General features: G+C 42.5%; 1 protein-coding gene across 5 annotated transcripts in view; it reads right to left on the reverse strand.

The window, feature by feature from the left end:
* The window catches only part of fnbp1l (formin binding protein 1 like), a 110,006-nt gene that overhangs the window by 46,061 nt on the left and 41,567 nt on the right, over positions 1–22,378 (reverse strand). For all 5 annotated transcript variants that reach the window (XM_033028927.1, XM_033028929.1, XM_033028926.1 and 2 more), the window contains exon 2: positions 2,943–3,058. In XM_033028927.1, coding sequence (XP_032884818.1) covers positions 2,943–3,058 — 116 coding nt within the window. The remainder of the gene's footprint in view (positions 1–2,942; positions 3,059–22,378) is intronic.

Genomic DNA, 22,378 nt, shown 5'->3' on the forward strand with positions numbered 1-22,378 from the left:
AAAAGTTCTTCTCATCTCGGTTTTAAAGGATTTCCCCCTTATCCTTAAGCTGTGACCCCTTGTCCTGGACTTCCCCAACATCGGGAGCAATCTTCCTGCATCTAGCCTGTCCAACCCCTTAAGAATTTTGTAAGTTTCTATAAGATCCCCTCTCAATCTCCTAAATTCTAGAGAGTATAAACCAAGTCTATCCAGTCTTTCTTCATAAGACAGTCCTGACATCCCAGGAATCAGTCTGGTGAACCTTCTCTGCACTCCCTCTATGGCAATAATGTCCTTCCTCAGATTTGGAGACCAAAACTGTACGCAATACTGTAACATCATTGATGGACGAGCCCAAGTCCATAACTTCCTGCAAATGGCAACACAACAGGTATATGGTATACACTTGCCTTCATTGATCAAGACTTGAGTGGTTTTATAGGAATTTGGTGAGGCCACATTTGGAGTATTGTGTGGATTGTTTTCTCTGGAATGTCGGAGGTTGAATTTATAGCTAATACTCTCTAATCCAGATAAAATCCTAGTGAACTTCTTCTGAAGCCAAATCATTCTTGGATTGTGGTGGTCAGAACCCAGTCAAGAGTAATAAATCAAGGAAACAGGCCCTTCAACCCAACTTGTCCAGGCTAATCAAGGTGCCCATCTAAGCTAGTCCCATTTCCCCATATTAGACATATATATCTCTCTAAACCTTTCCTATCTATGCACTCGTCCAAATGTATTTTACAAGTTGTCATTGTACAAACTCAACCACTTTCTCTAGCAGTTTGTTCCATATGGGTATCATCCTCTACATGAAAAAGATGACCCCCCCTCAAATGCCTTTTCAATAATTCCCCATCACCCAAAATCTATTGTGATATCCTGTGACCAAAAACACAACTCCCCTCCTGCCTTACCTTCCCTTCTATCATGCCTGTCGATTTGCACCTCTCAACATTGAACCAGCAGTCCTGACCCTCCTTCAAATGTGCTTTTGTTATAGTATAATATCCCAGTTCCATATACCAATCCATTACCTGAATTCACCTGCCTTACTTGTCAGGCCTTTTGCATTAAAATAAAGTTTTAATCTCTCAGTTCCCAAAATGCTCTCCCACTGAAACTTTGATCATTTGACTAGGCTAATTTCCCAGTACAAGGTCCAGTATGGCCTCTTCCCTAGTTGGTCTGAAGAAGGGTCTCAACCCAAAATGTTACATATTCCTTTTCTCCAGAGATGCTGTCTGAATCACTGGAATACTCCAGCTTTTTGTGTCTATCTTTGGACTATCGACATGTTGTTTCAAGTAGCCTCGGGGCTGGAACAGGGCTTCCGTGAGGGGCTGTGACGCTCCCGGGGGGCGGCCTGGTCCGAGGAAGGAACGGTGCTCCCGTCGGAGTGGCCGAGCTCGGGGAGGTGCGGCGCTCCCAGCCCGAGGGAGGAGCGGCGCCCATGTTTGGACGGCCCAGCCCAAGGGAGGAGCGGCGCCCATGTCGGGGCTGCCCGGCCCGAGGGAGGAGCGGCGCCCATGTCGGGGCTGCCCGGCCCGAGGGAGGAGCGGCGCCCATGTCGGGGCTGCCCGGCCCAGCCCGAGGGAGGAGCGGCGCCCATGTCGGGGCGGCCTGGCGCGAGGCTGAGACAGTAACGGCACTCACGTGAGGGCGATCCGGCTCGGGGCTGGAACGGTGCTCCGGTGGCTGGGATGGCGTTCTGGCGGCGGTGACCTGAGTCCGGGGTTCGGCCGCGGGCCAGCGGCTGTGTCAGCAGGACTGGTGGACGGCAGCTTCGACCACCCCGGGGCCGCGGTGTTTGAGCCGCGGGACTGTTTGCTACATCGCCCGGTGGGGTGTCGCCTCAGCGCAGAGAGAGAAGAGGAGGGAAGAGACTGCAGCCCTAAGACTTTTGCCTCCATCACAGTGAGAAGGTGCTATGTGGACTCACTGTGGTGGATGTTGATATGTGTTTATTGTTGTTTTTTTATTGTATTGTATGTATGTATGACTGCAGGCACGAAATTTCGTTCAGACTTCGGTCTGAATGACAATAAAGGAAACCCTGTAACCCTGTTCCTGGATGCATCTAACAAATTCTGCCCCATCTAAGCTCCTGACACTAGGGGAGTCCCTGAAGAAATTAAAATCATTTTACATCTTTCCACAATCTGCCTGCATTTCTGTTCCTCTATGGCCTAAAGAATAAGGGGTAGGCCATTTAGGATTGAGATGAGAAAAAACCTTTTCACCCAGAGTTGCGATTCTGGAATTCTCTGCCACAGAAGGCAGTGCAGGCCAATTCACTGGATGTTTTCAAGAAAGAGGTAGATTTAGCACTTAGGGCTAACGGAATCAAGGGTTATGGGGAAAAAGCAGGAAGGGGGTACTGATTTTGGATGATCAGCCATGATCATATTGAATGGCGGTGCTGGCTCAAAGGACTGAATGGCCTACTCCTGAACCTATTTTCTATGTTTCTATCTCCTGCTGGCTATTGGGAGACCTATAATGTAATCCTATCTTCATGTTGTGTAAGAAAGAACTGCAGATGCTGGTTTAAATCGAAGATTTACAAAATATAAAGCGGGTGAGGCAGCATCTCTGGAGAGAGGGAATGCGCGACGTTTCAGGTCGAGACCCTTCTTCAGATCGAAACGTCGCCCATTCCTTCTCTCCAGAAATGCTACATCACCCGCTGAGTTACTCCAGCATTTTGTGTCTACCCTATCTTCATGTTTTCAGCTTTTTGAATCCTACTTACATGGTTTTGCTGGATGAGCCCTCCAAGATGCCATCTGCAAGTGCAGCTGTGGCATTTTCCATAATCAGCAATGCACCTCTTTCACATCCCTCAGCCATGTCTGAAACATCTATACCTGGAATGTTGATCAGCCAGTCCTCCCCCTCTCCCAATCAGATTGCTACAACAGCATAGTTCTGACAATATAAATTGATCATCTTACCTTAATTGTTTTGCATAGCTTTGCTCTATGTCAAGTCGCTCTTTAACAAACTTCGTATATTTTTCAAAGAAATCAATTCCCCATTGTGTGTGTTTCTCTATATTGTCAAATTGATCCTAAAAGAAAAACAAGAAAAACATTAGACAGTTTCAAACATGAACTTTAGTATAGTGAATCAAACAATTATGTTAAGGATATAAAAATGTGAAAAGAACCAATGAGTTTCCTTTCATGTATTTGAATTTATACGAGCCAAAAAAGTAATTTAAAATGTTGTCTTCCGAATGTAACAAAAACATAGTTCTAACCTACTTCTGGTCTATCCCGGTAATAGAGTGATGGGCAGGAATAGAAAAGATACAGCTCTGCTGATATTATATTTCCATCAAAAATTGGACTCAATGTGTTACATATATTAATATTAAAGGAAAATAAGGTTATGGGTATATATCTATTCTTGCCATGAAGTAACCTGCAAATATTCTGCTGTTGCATACCTTTGCAGTGAGCTTTCATTGACATACCATGTTATAATTATTGCAAAGCAAACTTCTAGTCTCAAAATTAATTTTACTTGGATGTCTATTCCCTCATATAAACAATCAAAGTAATATCAGTTTTGAAATCAAAGCATTTCAATTTTAATTTAAATTATGCTTTGTCCATACTCCTAAATATTCTATTTGTTACTTTGGTAAAAAAAAAACAAGCAACTTGGAGTCAAAGTGTGATATAGCACGGATAAAGGCCCTTTGGCCCAACCCGTCCACTTTAAACAGGATGCTCATTTAAGCTAGTCTGATTTGCCTATTATTCCTCTCAACCTTTCAGCTCTCAGTCTCTAGTGCTCCAAGGAATAAATTCCTAGCCTGCCCAACCTTAGGCCCTTGAATGCTTGTAAATCTTCTCTGTACTCTTTCCAGCTTAATGGCATCTTTCCTATAGTAGAGTAAACATAATACACCAAGTACGGCCTCACCAACATCTTGCACAACTGTAACATTACGTCCCATCTTCTGTACTCTGTTCCCCGACTGAACACTAGTATGCCAAAAGTCTTCTTCACCAGCCTATATACCTGTCATGCCACTTTCAGAGAACCATGTTACCCGTACTCTTGGATTCCTCTGCTCCACAACACTTCCCAGGACCATCTTCATGGTCATCAGCAAAGTTACTAATCATGCCTTGTACATTCCATATCATTGATGACATGTGCGAATGGGCCCAGCAGCAACCTATGAAGTACACCACTAGTCACAGGCCTCCAAGGGGGAAACAAATCGTTCCACCATCACCCCATGCTTCCCACCATGAAACCATCATGCCTCCAGTTAGCTAGCTCTTCCTGGATTCCACAGATCTAAGCTGCCAGAGCAGGCTACCAGTTGTACAAGATGCAGGTAAGGCCATACTTGAGAAGTGTGTTCTGTTTTGGTCAACCTACTAAAGGAAATATGTCTTTAACCTTGGAAAGAGTGCTGAAAGATTTACAGGATATCGCCAGGACTCGAGGGCCTGAGCTACAGGGAAGGGTTGAGCAGGCTAAGACTATATACCTTAGCTTGGAGGAGGCTGATGGGTGACCTTACAGAGGTGCATAAAATTAAATGGGGAATAGATGGGGTGAATGCACAGAATCTTTTTTTCCCAGGGTAGGGGAATCAAGAAGAAGTATAGGTTTAAGGTGAAAGAGGAAAAATTTAATGGGAGCCTGAACGGCAACCTTTTCACTTAGAGGGTGGTTAGGTAAATGGAATGAGTTGCCAGAGGAAATAGTTGAGACAGGTACTATAAGAATATTTAAAAATACTTTGGAAAGATGCACGGATAGTGAAGGTTGAGAGGGATATGGGCCAAACACAGGCAAACGGGACATGCTTAGATTGGGCATCTTGGTCGGAATGGACAAGTTACGCCCTGTTTCCCTGTTGTACAATTCTATAACTCGATTTAAAGATTCAAGATTCAAGAGAGTTTATTGTCATGTGACCCAGATAGGACAATTAAATTTTTGCTTTGCTTCAGCATAACAGAATATTGCAGGCATAAATAATACAGAACAGATCAGTGTGTCCATATACCATTGAATATATATATATACACACACATAAATAAACATAAAGTGCAGTAGGCTAATTAAAGTTTTGTTTGAGTTGAGTTTAATAGTCTTATGGCTGTGGGGAAGAGCTATTCCTGAACCTGTTTGTTGCAGATTTCAGGCTCCTATATCTTCTACATGAAGGCAGCGGAGAGATGAGTGTGCGCCAGGATGGTGTGGGTCCTTGATGATGCTGACAGCCGTACATACAACAATGTAAAAAAAAATGTTCCAATCCCTCCAAGAATTAGCCTCTCCCAATCTTGGTAACCTCTGCAATTTCCTGCTCCATGATCATTGGCAAACTCAATTGTTCCATCTTGGGCAGCCATGTCTCAAGCTCATTAGACTAGAAATTCCCTCCTTAAACCTCTTAATCCTTTAATGCATTCCTTGACAACGACTTCCCTGAACACCAGTTTACCAAACTCCTTACGTAGTTGTATGTCAAATATTGTTTATCAACTTTTCCATGAAGTGTGTTGGAACATTGAAAGGCATCACAGCAATTGCAAAAGATAAAAACTATCATGACATGGAATAGGAAGTTAGGCATTTAATTACTTCCTCGTGTCAACATACAGATAAAATGATTAGAAATTAAAAAACAATTTACAATGTAATAACGCCTTCAGAAGAACTTAATGTGACTCAACATACTTGCTCATGAAATCATCTTATTGTTATCACACCATTAAAGTAATATGATAACAGGAAGAGATTTATTTTAATTCTTCAAGTAATTACAACTTTAAATTTTTTATAAAGTCCTGGCACAGCAACAAACCTGAAAGTCTGATGACTGGAATAGCTCAACTACAAAGGATAGTGAGTGGTATACTTCACATTAGGAAACAGCTTGTATATCAAGTATGAAATACCGCTGAACCATTTTTACTCAAAGAAAGATCCTGTATTTATATAACATCTGTCAGCCTCAGAATTCCCAGAAAAACTCAAAGGCAGTAATAATTATTTTCAAAATTACTATTGTAATGTGTGGCAATTATGGGAAAAGTGGCGATCAACTTTCATACAATGAGGTAAATAACCATATAACAATTACAGCACGGAAACAGGCCATCTCGACCCCTCTAGTCCGTGCCGAACACATAGTCTCCCCTAATTAGGCATAAACGACTGACTAAAAAGTAACCGTTGAAAGATAAATGTAATCCAGGATACTGTTTGGCTTCCTATTCTTCCTCACGTACCAAAAATATAGGGAGCCTGGAAATACAAAATTTTTTAAAAAGTGCTGGAAAAAAAGTCAGACAGGAGAAAGAAAGAGAGTTAATATTGCAGCTCAGCGCTACTACTGAATATTTGTGACATTTTCTGTTTTTAAAGGGATCTTGCAAATTCAATCCAGATGCAGATTATTCCATTAACATTTCATCGACAAGTGTTAATGGAATAGTCCAGTACTGCAATAGCACAGAGCTCATTCCACAACATTTGAGGATCATGACCTTCTGATCGATGTCATGGTGTTACCACACAGGCAACATTGGCAATGTAAAATATTACGGCATGTTAAAATATTAAAACACATTTGGATGTGTAGGATATGACATTAACACACTTTATGTCTCCAAAGGTTTTGCTTTTCCTTTTTCACGTTATTTACTTAATTTCAAGGGACCAGCTTAAAGCAAGTTCTACCCATGCTTTGTCAACCAGCAGGGGGCCACATTGACCACCTCACAGAACCACAGACAACAAATACAAAAATTGAGTCATGTTACGGTGACCTACATGAAGTCAAAGCTATGACACTTAATACCTCTGAAGAATTTGATAGAACATGACAAACTTTTCCACAGAAAATTACATTCAACGTGGGTGACATTTTTAATAGGGGATCACATTGAAGAGGGGGCGCCATCGAGTATGGCTGCCCAGCCTGCAGCTGTTCGTCTTTTCACCTTTATTTTTAATTTTTAGTGTGTTTAAAAAGTGTTGTTTTGGAGGTCTAGTCTTTTTATGTGGGGGGTGGGGGCAATGGGGAAACCTTCTCAGTCCCTACCTGGTCGGAGATGCTTCTTTCCTCCGAGCCGCATCTTCGCCCTCTCCTCGTGGCCTACCACCTGGACTGGATCGGCATTTCCTTCCGGGACCAGCCAGAATCTTCAGCTTCGGCGGCGGCGCAGCGCTGAAGCACCATCGCGGAGCAGGCGATGCCTTACCGAAGGCCGCCGTGTGGTAAGCTCCGGAGTGCTGAGACCGGCGACTCCAACATCGCGGAGCTGTCGTTGCGGAGCTTCCACTGACTCCGAACACCGCGGAGCCTGGGATCTCTCGCCGAGATCGCCAGTGTTGGAGCTCCGACCAGCGTGGCCTGTGGACTTCAGGAGCCGCGGTGTCTGGCAGCAAGCGGCCGTTCCAGACACTCCAAGCCGCTGAAGAGTGTTATTCTGACGCCGGAGCTCCATCATCCGGCAAGAGGGCCAGAAACATCGGGCCACCATTGCAGCGACTGCGGAGGCCTCAAATAGGCCCCGACCACGGGGTGAACAAGAGGAAGAGGACTGGAATTTGCTGCCTTCCCTCACAGTGGGAACCATTGTGGGGGGATGTTTTTATGTTTACTGTTAAATTCTTCTTTAATGTTGTGTTTTATTTTTATTGTGCTGCAAATGGCAACTCAAATGTCACTACACCAATTGGTGTATGTGATAATAAGTGTTCTTTGTTATTCCTGGAAAACAGCCTCAGTAATGGCTGTGGAACAACCTTTTGAGAACAGTGAACAAAGTTTGAAATATTTCAAATAGTGGTGGAAAAAAGCAAACTTTAGGTCCATAAATAGAGCAGGGAAGGAGGTAAGTATCAATAATGTATGCGGGATCTGGTGAATATAGACTGTTTTTTCCCACCAACAGCTGTTGGCGGGAAAAAACAACATCTGATAAGTCTAAAAGCGAGATTCTAAGAGTTCAAAGTCAGCATGTCCCTGTAAAAGTTAAGAGGCAAAGATGGTAAATTTAGAGAATCAAGGGATATTGGAGGCCAGCAAAAAAAAGAAGGAAGCATTTGTCAGGTATAGGAAATTGGTATCAAACAAGTCCTTTATAGGGGATATAGAAGAAAATTTAATAAATTGAGAGCAAAAAAGGGCCATGAAATGACCTTAGCAAGTAGGATTAAGGAGAATTTTAAAACCTTTTGTATCTTAATTAGAAGCAACAAGGTAACTAAACAAAGAGTAGACCCCTCAAGGGGAAATCTACAAGTGGAACCAGGGATATGAATGCAGTCCTAAATGAGTACTTTACTGGTATTCACCGGGAGGAGAGGGGTATGTTGATATTCTGGAGCACGATTATATCAAGAAATGTTAAAAAAATACTGATGCATGTTAGGGCAGGTAAATCCCCAGGGCTTGACAGGATCCAACTTAGAAAGCTAAGGGAAGCAAGGCAAGATATTGCTTGTAGTCTGAAAATATTTTTGCACCTTCATTAGTCACATGCGAGATGCCAGAAGACAGGAGAATAGGTAAAATTGTGCCCTTGTTCAAACGATTATATGACTAAGCCTGGAAATAAGATGCCGATGAGCCTTACACAGTAGTAGGAAAAACTGTAAGAGAAGGTTGAGGGACAGGACTTTTGATCACCAGGAAAGTTGGGAACTGATTCGGAGTCAGCATGGGTTTTTTTCCTGGGGAAATCATGTTTCACAAATCTCATTTAATTTTTTTGAGGAGGTACTTAACAAAATTGGTGGGATACTAAGCAGTAGATGTGGTTTACATGGACTTTAGTAAGGCTTTTGACAATGTCCTGCATGATGGGTTGGTCTGGAAGTTTATGGCACAAGAGATCCAAGGTGTGTTGGCAAACCAAATCCAAAATAGGCGTGGTGATAGGAGGCAGAGTGTAGTAGCTGGCCGGTGTTTCTCTGATTGGAAGTCCAGAAAGTTCTGGTACACAAATGATGTACCACAGTGAGTGGTTCCGAGACCTTTATTGAAATTACTTGGTTGAGAATGGAGACAGTCTGATTAGGAAGAACTCGGATAACATGAGAATTGGTGGAGTCGCAGATAGCAAAGATGGTTGTCATGGAATGTTGTGGGTTACAGAACAACTGGATAATCAGGGCAGAGCGATTTCGGTTGGAATTTAATCCAGACAGGTTTTGAGGTAATATACTTTTGAAGTTTCGAAAGTCAAAATCTGGTCAGATTTATGAAGTGAATGACAGGTTCCTTCGGAGCACTAATGTGCAGAGAAATCTTGGGGAGCAAGTCCATAGCTCCATGGCGTGGAAACATGCCTTTGGCCCAGAGTCCTCGCCGGTCGTCAAACATCCATTTAATTTAAAGATAGACACAAAAAGCTGGAGTAACTCAGCGGGACAGACAGCATCTCTGGAGAGAAGGAATGGGTGACGTTTTTGGTCGAGACCCTTCTTTAGACGAGCCTTACATTAGTCCCATTTTTTAGTCTCCCCGAGTTTCCATCAACTATTGCATGCGTTACCCCACCCTTACTGATTCTATTACTCACTTGCAGGCTAGAAGCAATTTTACCATGGCTGATTAACCGACAAATCTAAATGTCTTTGGTATGTGAAAGGAAACCCACGTGGTCCCAGATAGACACAAAATGCTGGAGTAACTCAGTGTGACAAGCAGATGGAACTTGTAAAGTCAAGCATCGAAACCACACACAAACCACACAACAACAAAAAAACTGGTTATTTGGTGGCCACTCCTTTTTTTGCTTTAACATTGACTAAATTTTCTACTGACTCGCCTTCCTACTGGCTAAGAAATGTAGCACAGATTTGAGGGGGAGGAAATTAAATACAATCATTCTTATGGTAGCTCAAAACAAAATGAAAACAGAAAGACTTTACCCGTATTACTTATTAACTGGTAGTGGCACGATAAGGTCATTCACCAGCCAGGCTATCACCATAAATCTTAAAGTAAAAAATGGGTCCAACTGACTGTAATTAACATTTTGTTTTCTGTAGCAGGCTAAAGCTACGGAACATAGTTATATCAATAGAGGTGTAATCCTATATGGTGCCAATTACTTCAGTTTATTTTGAGGATTTTGCAAATGCACAATGGACAGTAACAGTGTATTGTTAAATATGTTCCCAGTCTGAAAACACAAGGGTTTCCATTAAACTAGTGCATTTCCATTAATCTAGTGCACAAGAATGATCAAGTTTTCCAAGTACACGTCAAATTGCTTTAAATACAAACTTTAAATATCTCCATACTCATTTCCAGCAAACAAAATCATACATGCCTCCTTGGTCAATATTCGAACATAAGCCTATAAGTGGCAAATAACCCTTGCGGCACAAAACTGCAAAGCAATTTCAAAGAGAAACTCTAACCTCTTACCCAATATTCAAAAGCATTACCTCCAAGCAGCAACATCCTGGGAGTATCAGCATTTACTAGAAACTAAATAAGACCAGCAACATGGGCTAGAAAAACAGGTCATACGTTAGGCATCGTGTGACCAATACCTCACCTTCTTGTATTCCAAATCCTTCCCACTATCTAAAATGCACCAGACAAGACCATGATGGTACATCCAAAGCTTGCTTAAAGGGCTGTCCCACTTGGGCGACCTAAAATGTGAGTTCTGGCGAGTTTGCCCTCGACTCATACTCGCAGCATGGTCGACACGAGGTCCTAGGAGGTCTTCGTAACTCTCCTTCATGCTCGAGAGTGGTCTCCGCGTACACGAGGCCTCAGCTAGGTCGCGGTGTTTTTTTCAATATGTTAAAAAATCCCGGCGAGTAAAAAAAGGTCGCCATGGAAAAAAAAAAAATCGATACTTTTTTTTACCCGTAGGTTTAGTCGTAGTAGGTCGGCATGTTAGTCATAGGTAATCGAGGGTAGTCAAAGATAGTTGAAGGTAGTCATAGATAGTCTTCATCATAGTCGAAGGGGGGGTCGAAGGAGGTCGTCTTCACTCTCCACTATTCGGTGTCCAATTTTCCGGAAATTAGTCGTAGCTAGTCGTCAACATAGTCGAAGGAGGTCTTCAACATGTCATTTTTTCCAAACTCTTCTAAACTCGCCAATTAGGTTGCCCAAGTGGGACAGCCCCTTTAGATCGCAACAGCTTGAACAGCATTCAATATGCTCAGCACCCATTCTTCTACTTTAAACATTAGTTTCCTCTACCACTAGAGCAGTGGTTCTCAAATGGGGGTACGCAAACCCCTGGGGGTACGTGAAGGCACTCCAGGGGGTACGTGAGATTTTAAAATATAGGCCTACATATATGTAATGATTTTAATTATATTTTTGCGCTGGTTAGGGGGTACTTGGCTGAAAAAATATTTCACAGGGGGTACATCACTGAAAAAAGGTTGAGAACCACTGCACTAGAGGATAGAAAATTGGCTTCTTAGAAGGAAGCAGAGGATGAAGGTGGACAGTTGCTTCTCGGACTTGAGGTCCGTGACTAATGGTGTACCTCAGGGTTCGGTGCTGGGCCCATTATTGTTTGTCAATGATTTTAATGAGAACATACATGGCAAGATTAGCACGTTTGCAGATAGTGAAGATGGTTGTGAAAAATTGCCAGGTGGGCTGAGGAATGGTAGATGGAATTTAATGCAGAGAAATGTGAGGCATTGTATTTTGGGATGCCTATCATGGGCTGGACCTACACAGTGAATGGTAGGGCTCTGGGGAGTGTTGTAGAGCAGAGGGATCCAGGAGTGCAGGTGAATTTGTCCTTGAAGGTGGAGTTGAAGGTAGATAGTGCGGTCAAAAAGGCATTTGGCACATTGGCCTCCATCAGTATAGAAGTTGGGAGGTCATATTGCAGTTGTATAAGATGTTGGTGAGGCCGCATTTAGAGTATTGTGTCCAGTTGTGGGCACCATGTTATAGGAAAGATGTTGTCAAGCTGGAAAGAGTACAGAGAAGATTTACGAGGATGTTGCCAGGACTAGACAGTCTGAATTATAGGGAGAGGTTGAGTAGACTGGGACTCTATTCCTTGGAGCGCAGGAGGATGAGGGGTGATCTTACAGAAGTGTATAAAATCATGAGAGGAATAGATTGGGTAGAGGCACAGATCCCCTGAAAAAAAACCCATGTTGACGCCAAATCAGTTCCCAACTTTCCTGGTGATCAAAAATACTGTCCTTCAAAAATCCTGCCCACCCTCGGCCCACCTTGCCCACACCAGCCAACATGTTCCAGCTACACAGAGTCCATTGCCCAGAGTAGGCGGACCGAGGACAAGAGGACATAGGTTTAAGGTGAAGAGGGAAAGATTTAATAGGAAACTAAGGGGTACCTTTTTCACACAAGGAGTGGTGGGCGTATGGAATGTACTGCCAGAGGAAGTAGTTGAGGCAGGGACTATCCCAACATATAGGAAACAGTTGGACAGGTACATGGATAGGAGAGGTTCGGCGGGATACAGGCCAAACGCGGGTAGGTGGGACTAGTGTAGCTGGAACACTAGGAGTGGTGTGGGCAAGGTGGGCCAAGGGGCTGTTTTACACTGTATCACTCTATGACTCTACAACACTAGACTGCTCCAACAAGATCTTCCAGATTGAATCCTTATCCATGTCACAAACATCCTGACATGGAAGTCCATTACTATTTCTTCTTTACTTTTGGCTCAAAATTATGGAGTTTCCTGCACAACAGTACTGTATGAATACCTTTACTAGTAAGGCTGTAGATATGTAGTCTATGTCCCACTGCCGTACAGCAGCGTGCTCATAGGCTGCTATCTTTGTCTTCATTGTCGGCTTTGGGTTGGCCCACACTTGAGTTGTGAGGCGAGCGAAAGTTGTAGCTGCCTTCCCGATCCTCTTGTCAACCTCTTGTCCAAGCAGAGGTTGTCGGTGATGGTGGAGCCGAGGTATGTGAACTGATGGACGGCATCGAGCTCTTAGTCGTCAATGGTGATAACAGGCGGTGCCTCTGTATCCTGCCCCTGGACGTTCGTCTTCAGGCTGATGGTCGGCCCATGAAATCCTTGCAAGCCCGATAGAAGCGGTCCATCAGTGCCTGTAGTTCCTGCTGTACGGCAGTGAGACATGGACTATACATGCCAGACTGGAGAGAAGACTCAACACCTTCCACCTTAGAAGCATCCGCCATACCCTGGGCATATTCTGGCAAGACAGAGTATCCAACGCCGAGATCCTGTCTCGCACTGGCCTTCCAGGCAGCACAGACTGCGGTAGCTGGGCCATGTCCACCGCATGGAGGATGGCCATATTACAAAAGACCTTCTATGGAGAGCTGACATCTGGGAGGAGAACCATCAGCCGCCCCCAGCTACATTACAAGGATGTCTGCAAGAGTGATATGAAGGCGCTTGACATTGATGTGGAGTCCTGGGAGAGCCTTGCAGCTGACCGCACGAGGTGGAGAGGTAGCCTGAACCAACATATCACAACGGGGGAAGAGAAACTGTTGAACGCAGCGGCAGACAACCGGGCACGCAGCAACTTCAACAACCAGAGACCACACACAAATGTGATCTTTGCCACAGAGACTGTCACTCCCGCATTGGTCTCTTCAGTCACAAGCGACGCTGCTCTAGCCGAGGTTTGGATCAAATAGCCAACAACTAGGATGCATCACCCATGGTCAGCCATGACGGAGGGGGACCTACAAATAGGCTGTAGAGGGGCAAAGACAACTAGGTTTGAGCAACACGGCCACATCTTGGGAAAAAAAGCTAATAGAACTGTGTCACAATTGGTTCAGTAATGAGACGTCCATAAACAAGTGATGCTAGTTCAAATCTAGTTGTAATCCTGACCTCCTGTGCTGGCTGACTGGAGTTGGCAGGTACTCCCTCTGACTGCGTGGGTTTCCACGTGCTCAAGTTTCCTCCCACATCACAAAGGCATACGGGTTGCTAGGTTAATTGACCAATGTAAATTGCCAGTAATGCCTTGAGTATTAAAATCAAGGGGAAAGTTAATGGGAATGGGGGGGGAAATGAGATTGGTGTAAATGGGTGCTTGATAGCATAGGCGCAATAGGCTGGTGAGCTTGTATCTGTGCTGTGTGACCCGTCAGTTGTCTCCAGACCTAAAGAGATACAAGGGAAGAATCCATAAGAACTAATTTACACTTATTTTCTTCATTACTAAAATTACATCGATTGGAAGAGTTTCAAATTCTTGGAACTAACATATAACCTTTGCCCTAAGATGTACTTGGCCAGAAGCCCACGGACAGAAAATATGAAAGTAGCAGAACAATAACAATGTTGTCCATTTGATTCCGCTTTGCTCCCTTGGTCAATTGCCAACACAAAGTTTCTGCAGAAATTTGGAACAGGACTGCTGGCACTCTAAGCATATTCAAGTGAAGTGATTTAACAGGATTCCTTTTAAGTCCTCTATCACTGAACCATTTACCAGTGTTGCAAATAGATTTACAATGACAGAAATAGATCAAAAGTATATTCTTGGTCATGAATCAGTATATACTAAAACACATTTTAAATTATTTCCTTAGAGCATAAACACTAAACTGGCTCTCACAAGAACATATAAAGAAAAAGAAACACAGTGTCGGGGTAACTCAGTGGGTCTGTGAGGACATGGATTGGAGAAGTTTTGGGACAGGACCCTTCCTCAGACCATTCCACGTTCCTGTTGCCCATACATATTGTCTAGAGATACTGCCTGAAATGCTGAGTTATTCCAGCACTTCCTGATTTGTTTTTTTATTTCTGGTAAACCAGCATCTACAGATCCTTGTGACCCTATTAAAAGAAAACCTTTTCAGGAAGTCAAATATTTACATTTTATAACTATTCTTTATTTTTAATTTTTGGACATTCGGGTAAACATTCGTATCATTAAAGAGATGCTCATTTAGATCACTAAATGCAAAAATTAGATTTCATTATTAACCGATGCCAAAGTTGATGGGAACAATTATTTATTACTAAAGAACTCGTAGGCTTTTAAAACATGGAAAAATAATGAAATAACAAGATAAAGCAGATAGCACAATTTAGACAGAAGGTAAAATGGTGTCAAGAAATAGGCGGCACACAAGTAGAGTTGCTGCTTTACAGCGCCTGGGTTCGATCCAGACTCAAGTACTGTCTGTACAGAGTTAGTACATTCTTCCTGCGACCACATGGGTTTTCTCCGACTGCTCCAGATTCTTCCCACACTACAATGATGTACAAGTTTGTAGGTTAATTGGCTTCTGTAAATTGTAAATTATCCCTAGTGTGTAGAATAAAACTATAGTACAGGTGATTGGTGTGGACTCGATGGGCGGTAGGGCCTATTTCCACGTTGTATCTCTAAAACTAAAACATGATACCATAAGTGCTTTCGAGTACAATCAATATTCTTGTAGCAGTTTGGAGAGGATCACACCACATTTTAAAAATGCAATTTTAACAATGCACCCACACCCTCGGGACATTCACTAGCAGTTCACAATGTTTATGGTTGTAGGCTAATTAGATTCAGGAAGAGGTTAGTCATTTTCAACTGAGACAGGGAGCAATTTCTTAACATAAAGGTTTAGAAGCTGTCAATACTCAGTCGTTGTGTATAATCAAGACCAAGATTGATTAATTTTGGGAAAGGGAAGCAGAGAATTTGGGGACAGAGTAAGAATGTTAGACGTCAAGCACATGCACAGCCACGGTGTTAAACAGCATAGCAGGTGCCAAAGCATATGTAGCCAAATCCTGCTTCTGAGATTGGTTTGTTGTAGTCAAGTGCACCAAGATACAGTGGAAAAACATTATTTTGCATGCTATCCACATAAATCTTCCATGCACAAGTACAAGCATCCCATTCCTCAGTACAACAAATAGTGAAGAGAAAGGAAACAGTGCAGAATATAGTATTACAGCTACAGCCAAGAAGCAGATAAAATGGTGCAAGGGTCACAAGGAGGCAGATTGGAAGTCTGGGAATCCACCCTCAGCTTATGTGAAATCCATTCACGAGTCAGATAATAAGGAGGAAGAAGCTGAATTTGGTGCTGATTTCAAGCTTTTGGAACTTCTTCCCATCTTTAGTTTCGTTTGGTTTGGAGATACAGCGTGGAAACAAGCCCTTTGGCCCATCGGGTCCCCGCCGACCAGCGATCTCCACATATTAACACTATCCTACACCCACTGGGAACAATTTTTATTATAGTGGAGCCTCCCAGAGAAAAAGCAATTTTGGATTTAGTGCTGTGTAATGAACCAGATTTGATAAGGGAACTCATTGTAAAGGATCCGTTACGAGATAGCGACCACAATTTAAGTTTGAATCTGCAATTTGAGAGTGAGACGGTGAAATCGGATGTGTCGGTATTGCAGCTGGGCAAAGGGGACAACATAGGCATAAGGGAAGAGCTGGCTAAAGTCGACTGGAAAGGGACTGACACCGCGCGTCAATATACGTCGTCACGCCACGACTTTTTCAGTGACCTGATACACCAGTCAATGATGCTGACAGTCGCCGAAAGAAAATTGCCAAGTGGGACAGGCCCTTTAGATTTTCAGAAAGCTGATGAGGTGCCACACTTTAGGCTGCTTAGGAAGATGAGAGCCCACGGTATCAAAGGGCAGATACTAGCATGGATAACAGGTTGGCTGGATGGCTGGATGGCAGAAGACAAAGAGTGGCAATAAGGGGGCTTTTTCTGGTTGGCTGCCAGTGACTAGCGGAGTTCCGGAAGGGTCAGTGCTGGAGCAGCTACTCTTCACGTTGTATATTAATGATTTGGACGAGAGGATTGCAGGTTTAGTGGCAAAGTTTGTGGATGATACGAAAATAGGTGGAGGGGCAGGTCGTGTAGAGAAAGCAGGGACTCTGCAGAATGACTTGGACAGGCTGGGAGAGTGGGCAGAGAAGTGGCAGATGGAATATAGCGTAGCAAAGTGTGGAGTCAAGCATTTTGGTAGTAGGAATAAAGACGAAGACTATTTTCTAAATGGGGTGAAAATCCAGCAATCGGAGGTACAAAAGGATTTATGAGTGCTGGTGCGGGATTCCCAAGAAGTTAATCTGCAAGTCGAATCGGTAGTAAAGAAAGCAATCGCAATGCCAGCATTTATTTCAAGAGGACTTGTATATGCTGAGGCTCTATAAGGTGCTGGTAAGATTGCATTTGGAATATTGTGAGCAGTTTTGGGCACCATATCTGAGGAAGGATGTACTGGCTCTGGAGAGGGTCCAGAGGAGGTTTACAAGAATGATCCCATGAATGAATAGGTTAACCTATGATGAGCATTTATCGACAATGAGCCTGTACTCGCTGGAGTTTAGAAGAATGAGAGGGGACCTAATTTGAAAAATACAGAATAGTGAAAGGCTTGGATAGAATGGATATGGGGAGGATGTTTCCATTAGTGGGAGAGTCTACATATTAAAGAACGTACTTTTAGGGAGGAGATGAGGAGAAATTTATTTGGTCAGTGGGTGGTGAATCTGTGGAATTCTTTGCCACAGAAGGCTGTAGAGGCCAAGTCATTGGATATTTTTAAGGCAGAGATAGATAGATTCTTGATTAGTACGGGTGTCAGAGGTTATGGGGAGAAGGCAGGAGAATGGAATTAGGAGGGAGAGATAGATCAGCCATGATTGAATGGCGGAGTAGACTTGATGGGCCAAATGGCCTAAATTTATTACTATTCCTTATGATCGTATGACTATCCTACACACACGAGGGACAATTTACATTTATACCGAGTCAATTAGCCTATAAGCCTCTACGTCTTTGGTGTGTGGAGGGAAACCAAAGATCTCAGAGCAAATCCACGCAGTCACAGGGAGAACGTACAAACTCCATAGAGACAGCACCCGTAGTAAGGATCAAACCTGGGTCTTTGGCGTTGTAAGACAGCAACCTTACCGCTGCGCCACTGTGCTGCCCTGTTGAAAATAAGCATAGAATGCATTGTGCTTTTCAGGTAGGGATGCAGCTTTGCCAGTGATACTACCTAAACCTCACAGCTTAGCTTGTTAGGGCATGTGTGCCATGCCACAACTGATGGTGAGGTTTGGTGATTTTGGTCCCGATTTCTCTCTTACTCTATTTATTATTTTCTCACTTTGTGTGTGCACTTAAGATAGACACAAAAAGCTGGAGTCACTCAGCGGGACAGGCAGCATCTCTGGAGAGAAGGAATGGATGACGTTTCGGGTACACTTGATACATTACTAGATGAAGTAACAGCAAAATACTTTGCATACTTTGACACGTACTACTGGTTTTAATTAAATGTGCCTCTGCTGCAACCTCAAGTTCCTTGTTGTTTATTCCTTAGCGACTCAATGTTGGAACTTCAGCAAGGGAACAGAGATAAACTTTAACTTTATATATTTACAATAAAACTCTATTTATTCTCCAGTTTCTTTTATTCTGCTTTATTCATATTTTGCAACTAACCCATGGTGACATTGTCCGTCAGCAATTGCCAGGGCCTTATTCTGATTCCATTATACAGAAAAGAATTTGTGCAAATACTAGAACTTTTGATAAGTTGTACCACGTAATATCTCGGATTACATACAACGTTAAAAGATGACACAAATTAAAATTGCCTTCATTCGTAGTTCAGAAGTAGAGCACTTGAATATGTTTAATAAAGAATTGCAGATGCTGGAACAATCGAAGGTAGACAAAAAATGCTGGAGAAACTCAGCTGAGGCAGCATCTATGGAGAGAAGGAATAGGCGACGTTTCGGGTCAGGACCTTCCTTCAGACGAACAAGGGACTTGACCCGAAACATCGCCTATTTCTGTCTCACCCGCTGAGTTTCTCCAGCATTTTTTGAGCACTTGAATATGATCATTTCTAAAATGCATTTTCAAGTACTCTTTACACCCACTGAGGATTTCTGCTCCATCTCCATTTCTGGACTACCGTCACTATCATTTCAGTGAAAGCTTTCACCTCAATTCTCTCTAATACTCTTACCAATGACCTTAAAACCAATTCCCCAAGTTGTGACCACTCTCCTGATAAAATGGCATCCTTTAAACAGGGCTCAATTTCATCCAACTCAGCTTTCTCTCCTCTCAGCTTTGTCTCAACTCCATACTCTCTGATTTGATATCATGGATAAAATTTTAGTTGCGGCAATATCCTTGTACATCTCCTCTGCATCACCACTGATCCTTTATGTAATGACAAGAATCCAACTTTTGCTATGACTTAATAGATGATTAATATTGTTCTTATACAACCTCCTTTCCTTACCGTAGTCAATAAAGGACAAAAATTGCTGTGCCGTTTTAACTGCCTTATAGCCCTGTCTCACGGTACGAGTTCATTCCAAGAGCTCTCCTGAGTTTGCCCTGATTCAAACTCGGAGATTTATGGTAATGGCCGCTCGTCGGTACTCGGGGCTCTCGTGGACATTTTTCAACAGGTTAAAAAATCTTCACGAGTCTTCCCGTGCTTACCTGCCGTTAGCGAGTCTTCCCGAGTACCTGCCGTTAGCGTTACGAGCCGCTAATAGACGTCCCCGAGCTCAGACGTACCCGCTACGTTCATTCTCCGTGCTTACCACGAGTTTGATTTTTTTTTTAAACTCGGTAGAGCTCTTGGAATGAACTCGTACTGTGGGACAGGGCTTTTATAGTTTTGCCTTGTTAGTGCCAGAGAGCTGTGTACGTTTGTGTTATTCTATACTTCCTGCCTCGATGGTATATTCTCATGAGGTGGTACATTTGATGATGATAAACTACACTTTTCTCTAAAGCAAATCCAGCTTGCTACTTTCTTCTTATCTGACCCGCCCGTTTATATCTATCTTCCTGCAGTCCATGACTTTCCTCCTCATTGTCATCCATTTGGCCAAATTACCTCTGCAAATTTCTTAAATGAACCTCTACATCCAGTCTAAAATACCAATATATGCCATGAATATTAAAGTAAATAATACTGAGCCCCATTCTTAACTAATCCATGCTATGCGACCTTTCCAATAATTCACCCAACACCTAGACTGATCACTGAAAAAATATCCCTTTCTTCCAACTGAAGGAATCTGCAAAAAAAAAAGGGATCCATGTGAACCATTGTTTAAATCTTGCTCAGTCAGATGAATGAAGACAATTCCTAACTATCTAGCTTAAATCAAGAAATATTGCACCCATGCTTAAGCAGCATTTTATTATAGTGCAACTAATGCATTTCGATTAACTAGCGGCAAGACACTAAAAGATTTCCTTATCAATATCAACTGCACTTGAATTATTTAACAAGAGGTATTTTCCAACACTGCAGATTCAGTTACATTTCCCTGTGCAAATACTCTTTTCATAAATGGCAGACAGCAATTTTGGATGTCCAGAGTGTGGAAAGAAGCACCCAAAGGATGAGTAACTTTTCAGATGTGCTTTTGCACATCTCATCTTTCTCCTATGACAGAGTGGATTATTCTAGCATCAGTTTATTCTAGCACCACTTTAAAAAACACTTTAAAATACATAAAGAGTCCAAGGTGTAATATTGTCATACATCCCGAAATGTAACAAATAAATTATTTCAGCAGCACAACAGATATGTAAACATAGTACTCTGTAAAATTCAAAATGAACAACAAGTTCAGCATAGAAACATAGAAAACAGGTGGAGTAGGCCATTTGGCCCTTCGAGCCTGCACCACCATTCAATATGATCATGGCTGATCATCCAACTCAGTATCCTGTACCTGCTTTCTCTCCATACCCCCTGATCCCTTTAGCCACAAGGGCCACATCTAACCCTCTTAAATATAGCCAATGAACCGGCCTCAACTACATTCTGTCGCAGAGAATTCCAGAGATTCACCACTCTCTGTGTAAAAAATGTTTTTCTCATCTCAGTCCTAAAAGATTTCCCCTTTATCCTTACACTGACCCCTTGTTCTGGACTTCCCCAACATCGGGAACAATCTTCCTGCATCTAGCCTGTCCAACCCCTTAAGAATTTTGTAAGTTTCTATAAGATCCCCCCTCAATCTTCTAAATTCTAGCGAGTACAAGCCGAGTCTATCCAGTCTTTCTTCATATGAAAGTCCTGACATCCCAGGAATCCCATGTTTGTCTATATAAATTAAACAAACAAATAAACAAACAATAATAGTGCAAACACCAGAGCAATGCCGCCCAATTCTATGTAATTTGTAGCTTATTTTGAAGTGGTAGTGTTGAATAGCCAGCCTGATGGCTGTAGGGGAGAAGCTGCTTCTGAACCTGGATGTTACAGTTTTCAGGCTCCTATATCTTCTTCTCGATGGCAGGATGAAATGAGAGTGTGGCCCAGTGTGGGTCTCTGATGATGCTGGCTGCCTGTTTGAGGCAGCAACTCTTGGAGATCCCTTTGACGGTGGGGAAGTCAGCACCTGTGATGGACTGGGCAGTGTTTACAACTTTTTGCAATCACAGCATAATCCAAGACCAAACCTTCTTAAATAATAACTAAAAGACTTGATTTTTTCCCCGAAAGCATTTGTAAAATATTGCAAATTTATTTTATTTTAGTTATTATTTATTAACACCTCAGATTTGTCCGAATTAAACTGCATCTGACATTTCTCTGCCCATATCTCCACTGACCTATGTCCTGCTGTATCCTTTGACACCTTCTTCCACAACTCCACAATTTTTTTTATGGTGTATGCAAACATATTAAATAGCTTCCATACATTTTTGACCAAATTAATTATATACTTCACAAAAAAGTCCCAGCACTGATCCTTGATGACTTCACGGGTAGCAGGCCTGCCAAAAGACCTCCACCATTGCCCTGCATTCTACCATTGACCCATGGTGAGGCCAATCAGCAAAATATGATGGTAAATTATGTCAAAAATGATTTAGCAATCATTGAAATGAGATTGTACTTAAAACTTGCAGACCATGAAGATAGAAGAATATGCTGGATTAAGGTTATTGAGTATAAATTTGTCTAGCTGAAAACAGGAAATTAATTAGTACTAATAAGCTAACGGAGGATAGTACCCCAAAACACATGAATTAAGAGTTAATTAATTAGAGGCATTATAAAAGAAGCAAGTACAACTGTGGAAAACTATGTGTTTGATTAAGCAATGATGCCTCAGGTTACGGGTACTCTGCCAGCGAAAGGAAGAATGAATAAAACTAAATATATACCGTTAAATAAAAGGATAACATAGCTTGAAGACTTGGTCATGCAAGATCAAAGAGGTAAAAAAAAAAGTGGGAGCGAGCGAGCATGCAAAAAGTGAGACCATCCAGAGAACGAGCTTCAAAGGTTCCATGGAACAGATAGAGTTTATCTTTGTTAAGTATTGCTTCTTTGTACTGGATGCGATTTTTAAAATAAATCTGCTATGCTTATAACCAATGCACCTGCAA

The sequence above is a fragment of the Amblyraja radiata genome, chromosome 10 (genome assembly GCF_010909765.2).
Source record: "Amblyraja radiata isolate CabotCenter1 chromosome 10, sAmbRad1.1.pri, whole genome shotgun sequence".
NCBI classification, from domain to species: Eukaryota; Metazoa; Chordata; class Chondrichthyes; order Rajiformes; family Rajidae; genus Amblyraja; species Amblyraja radiata.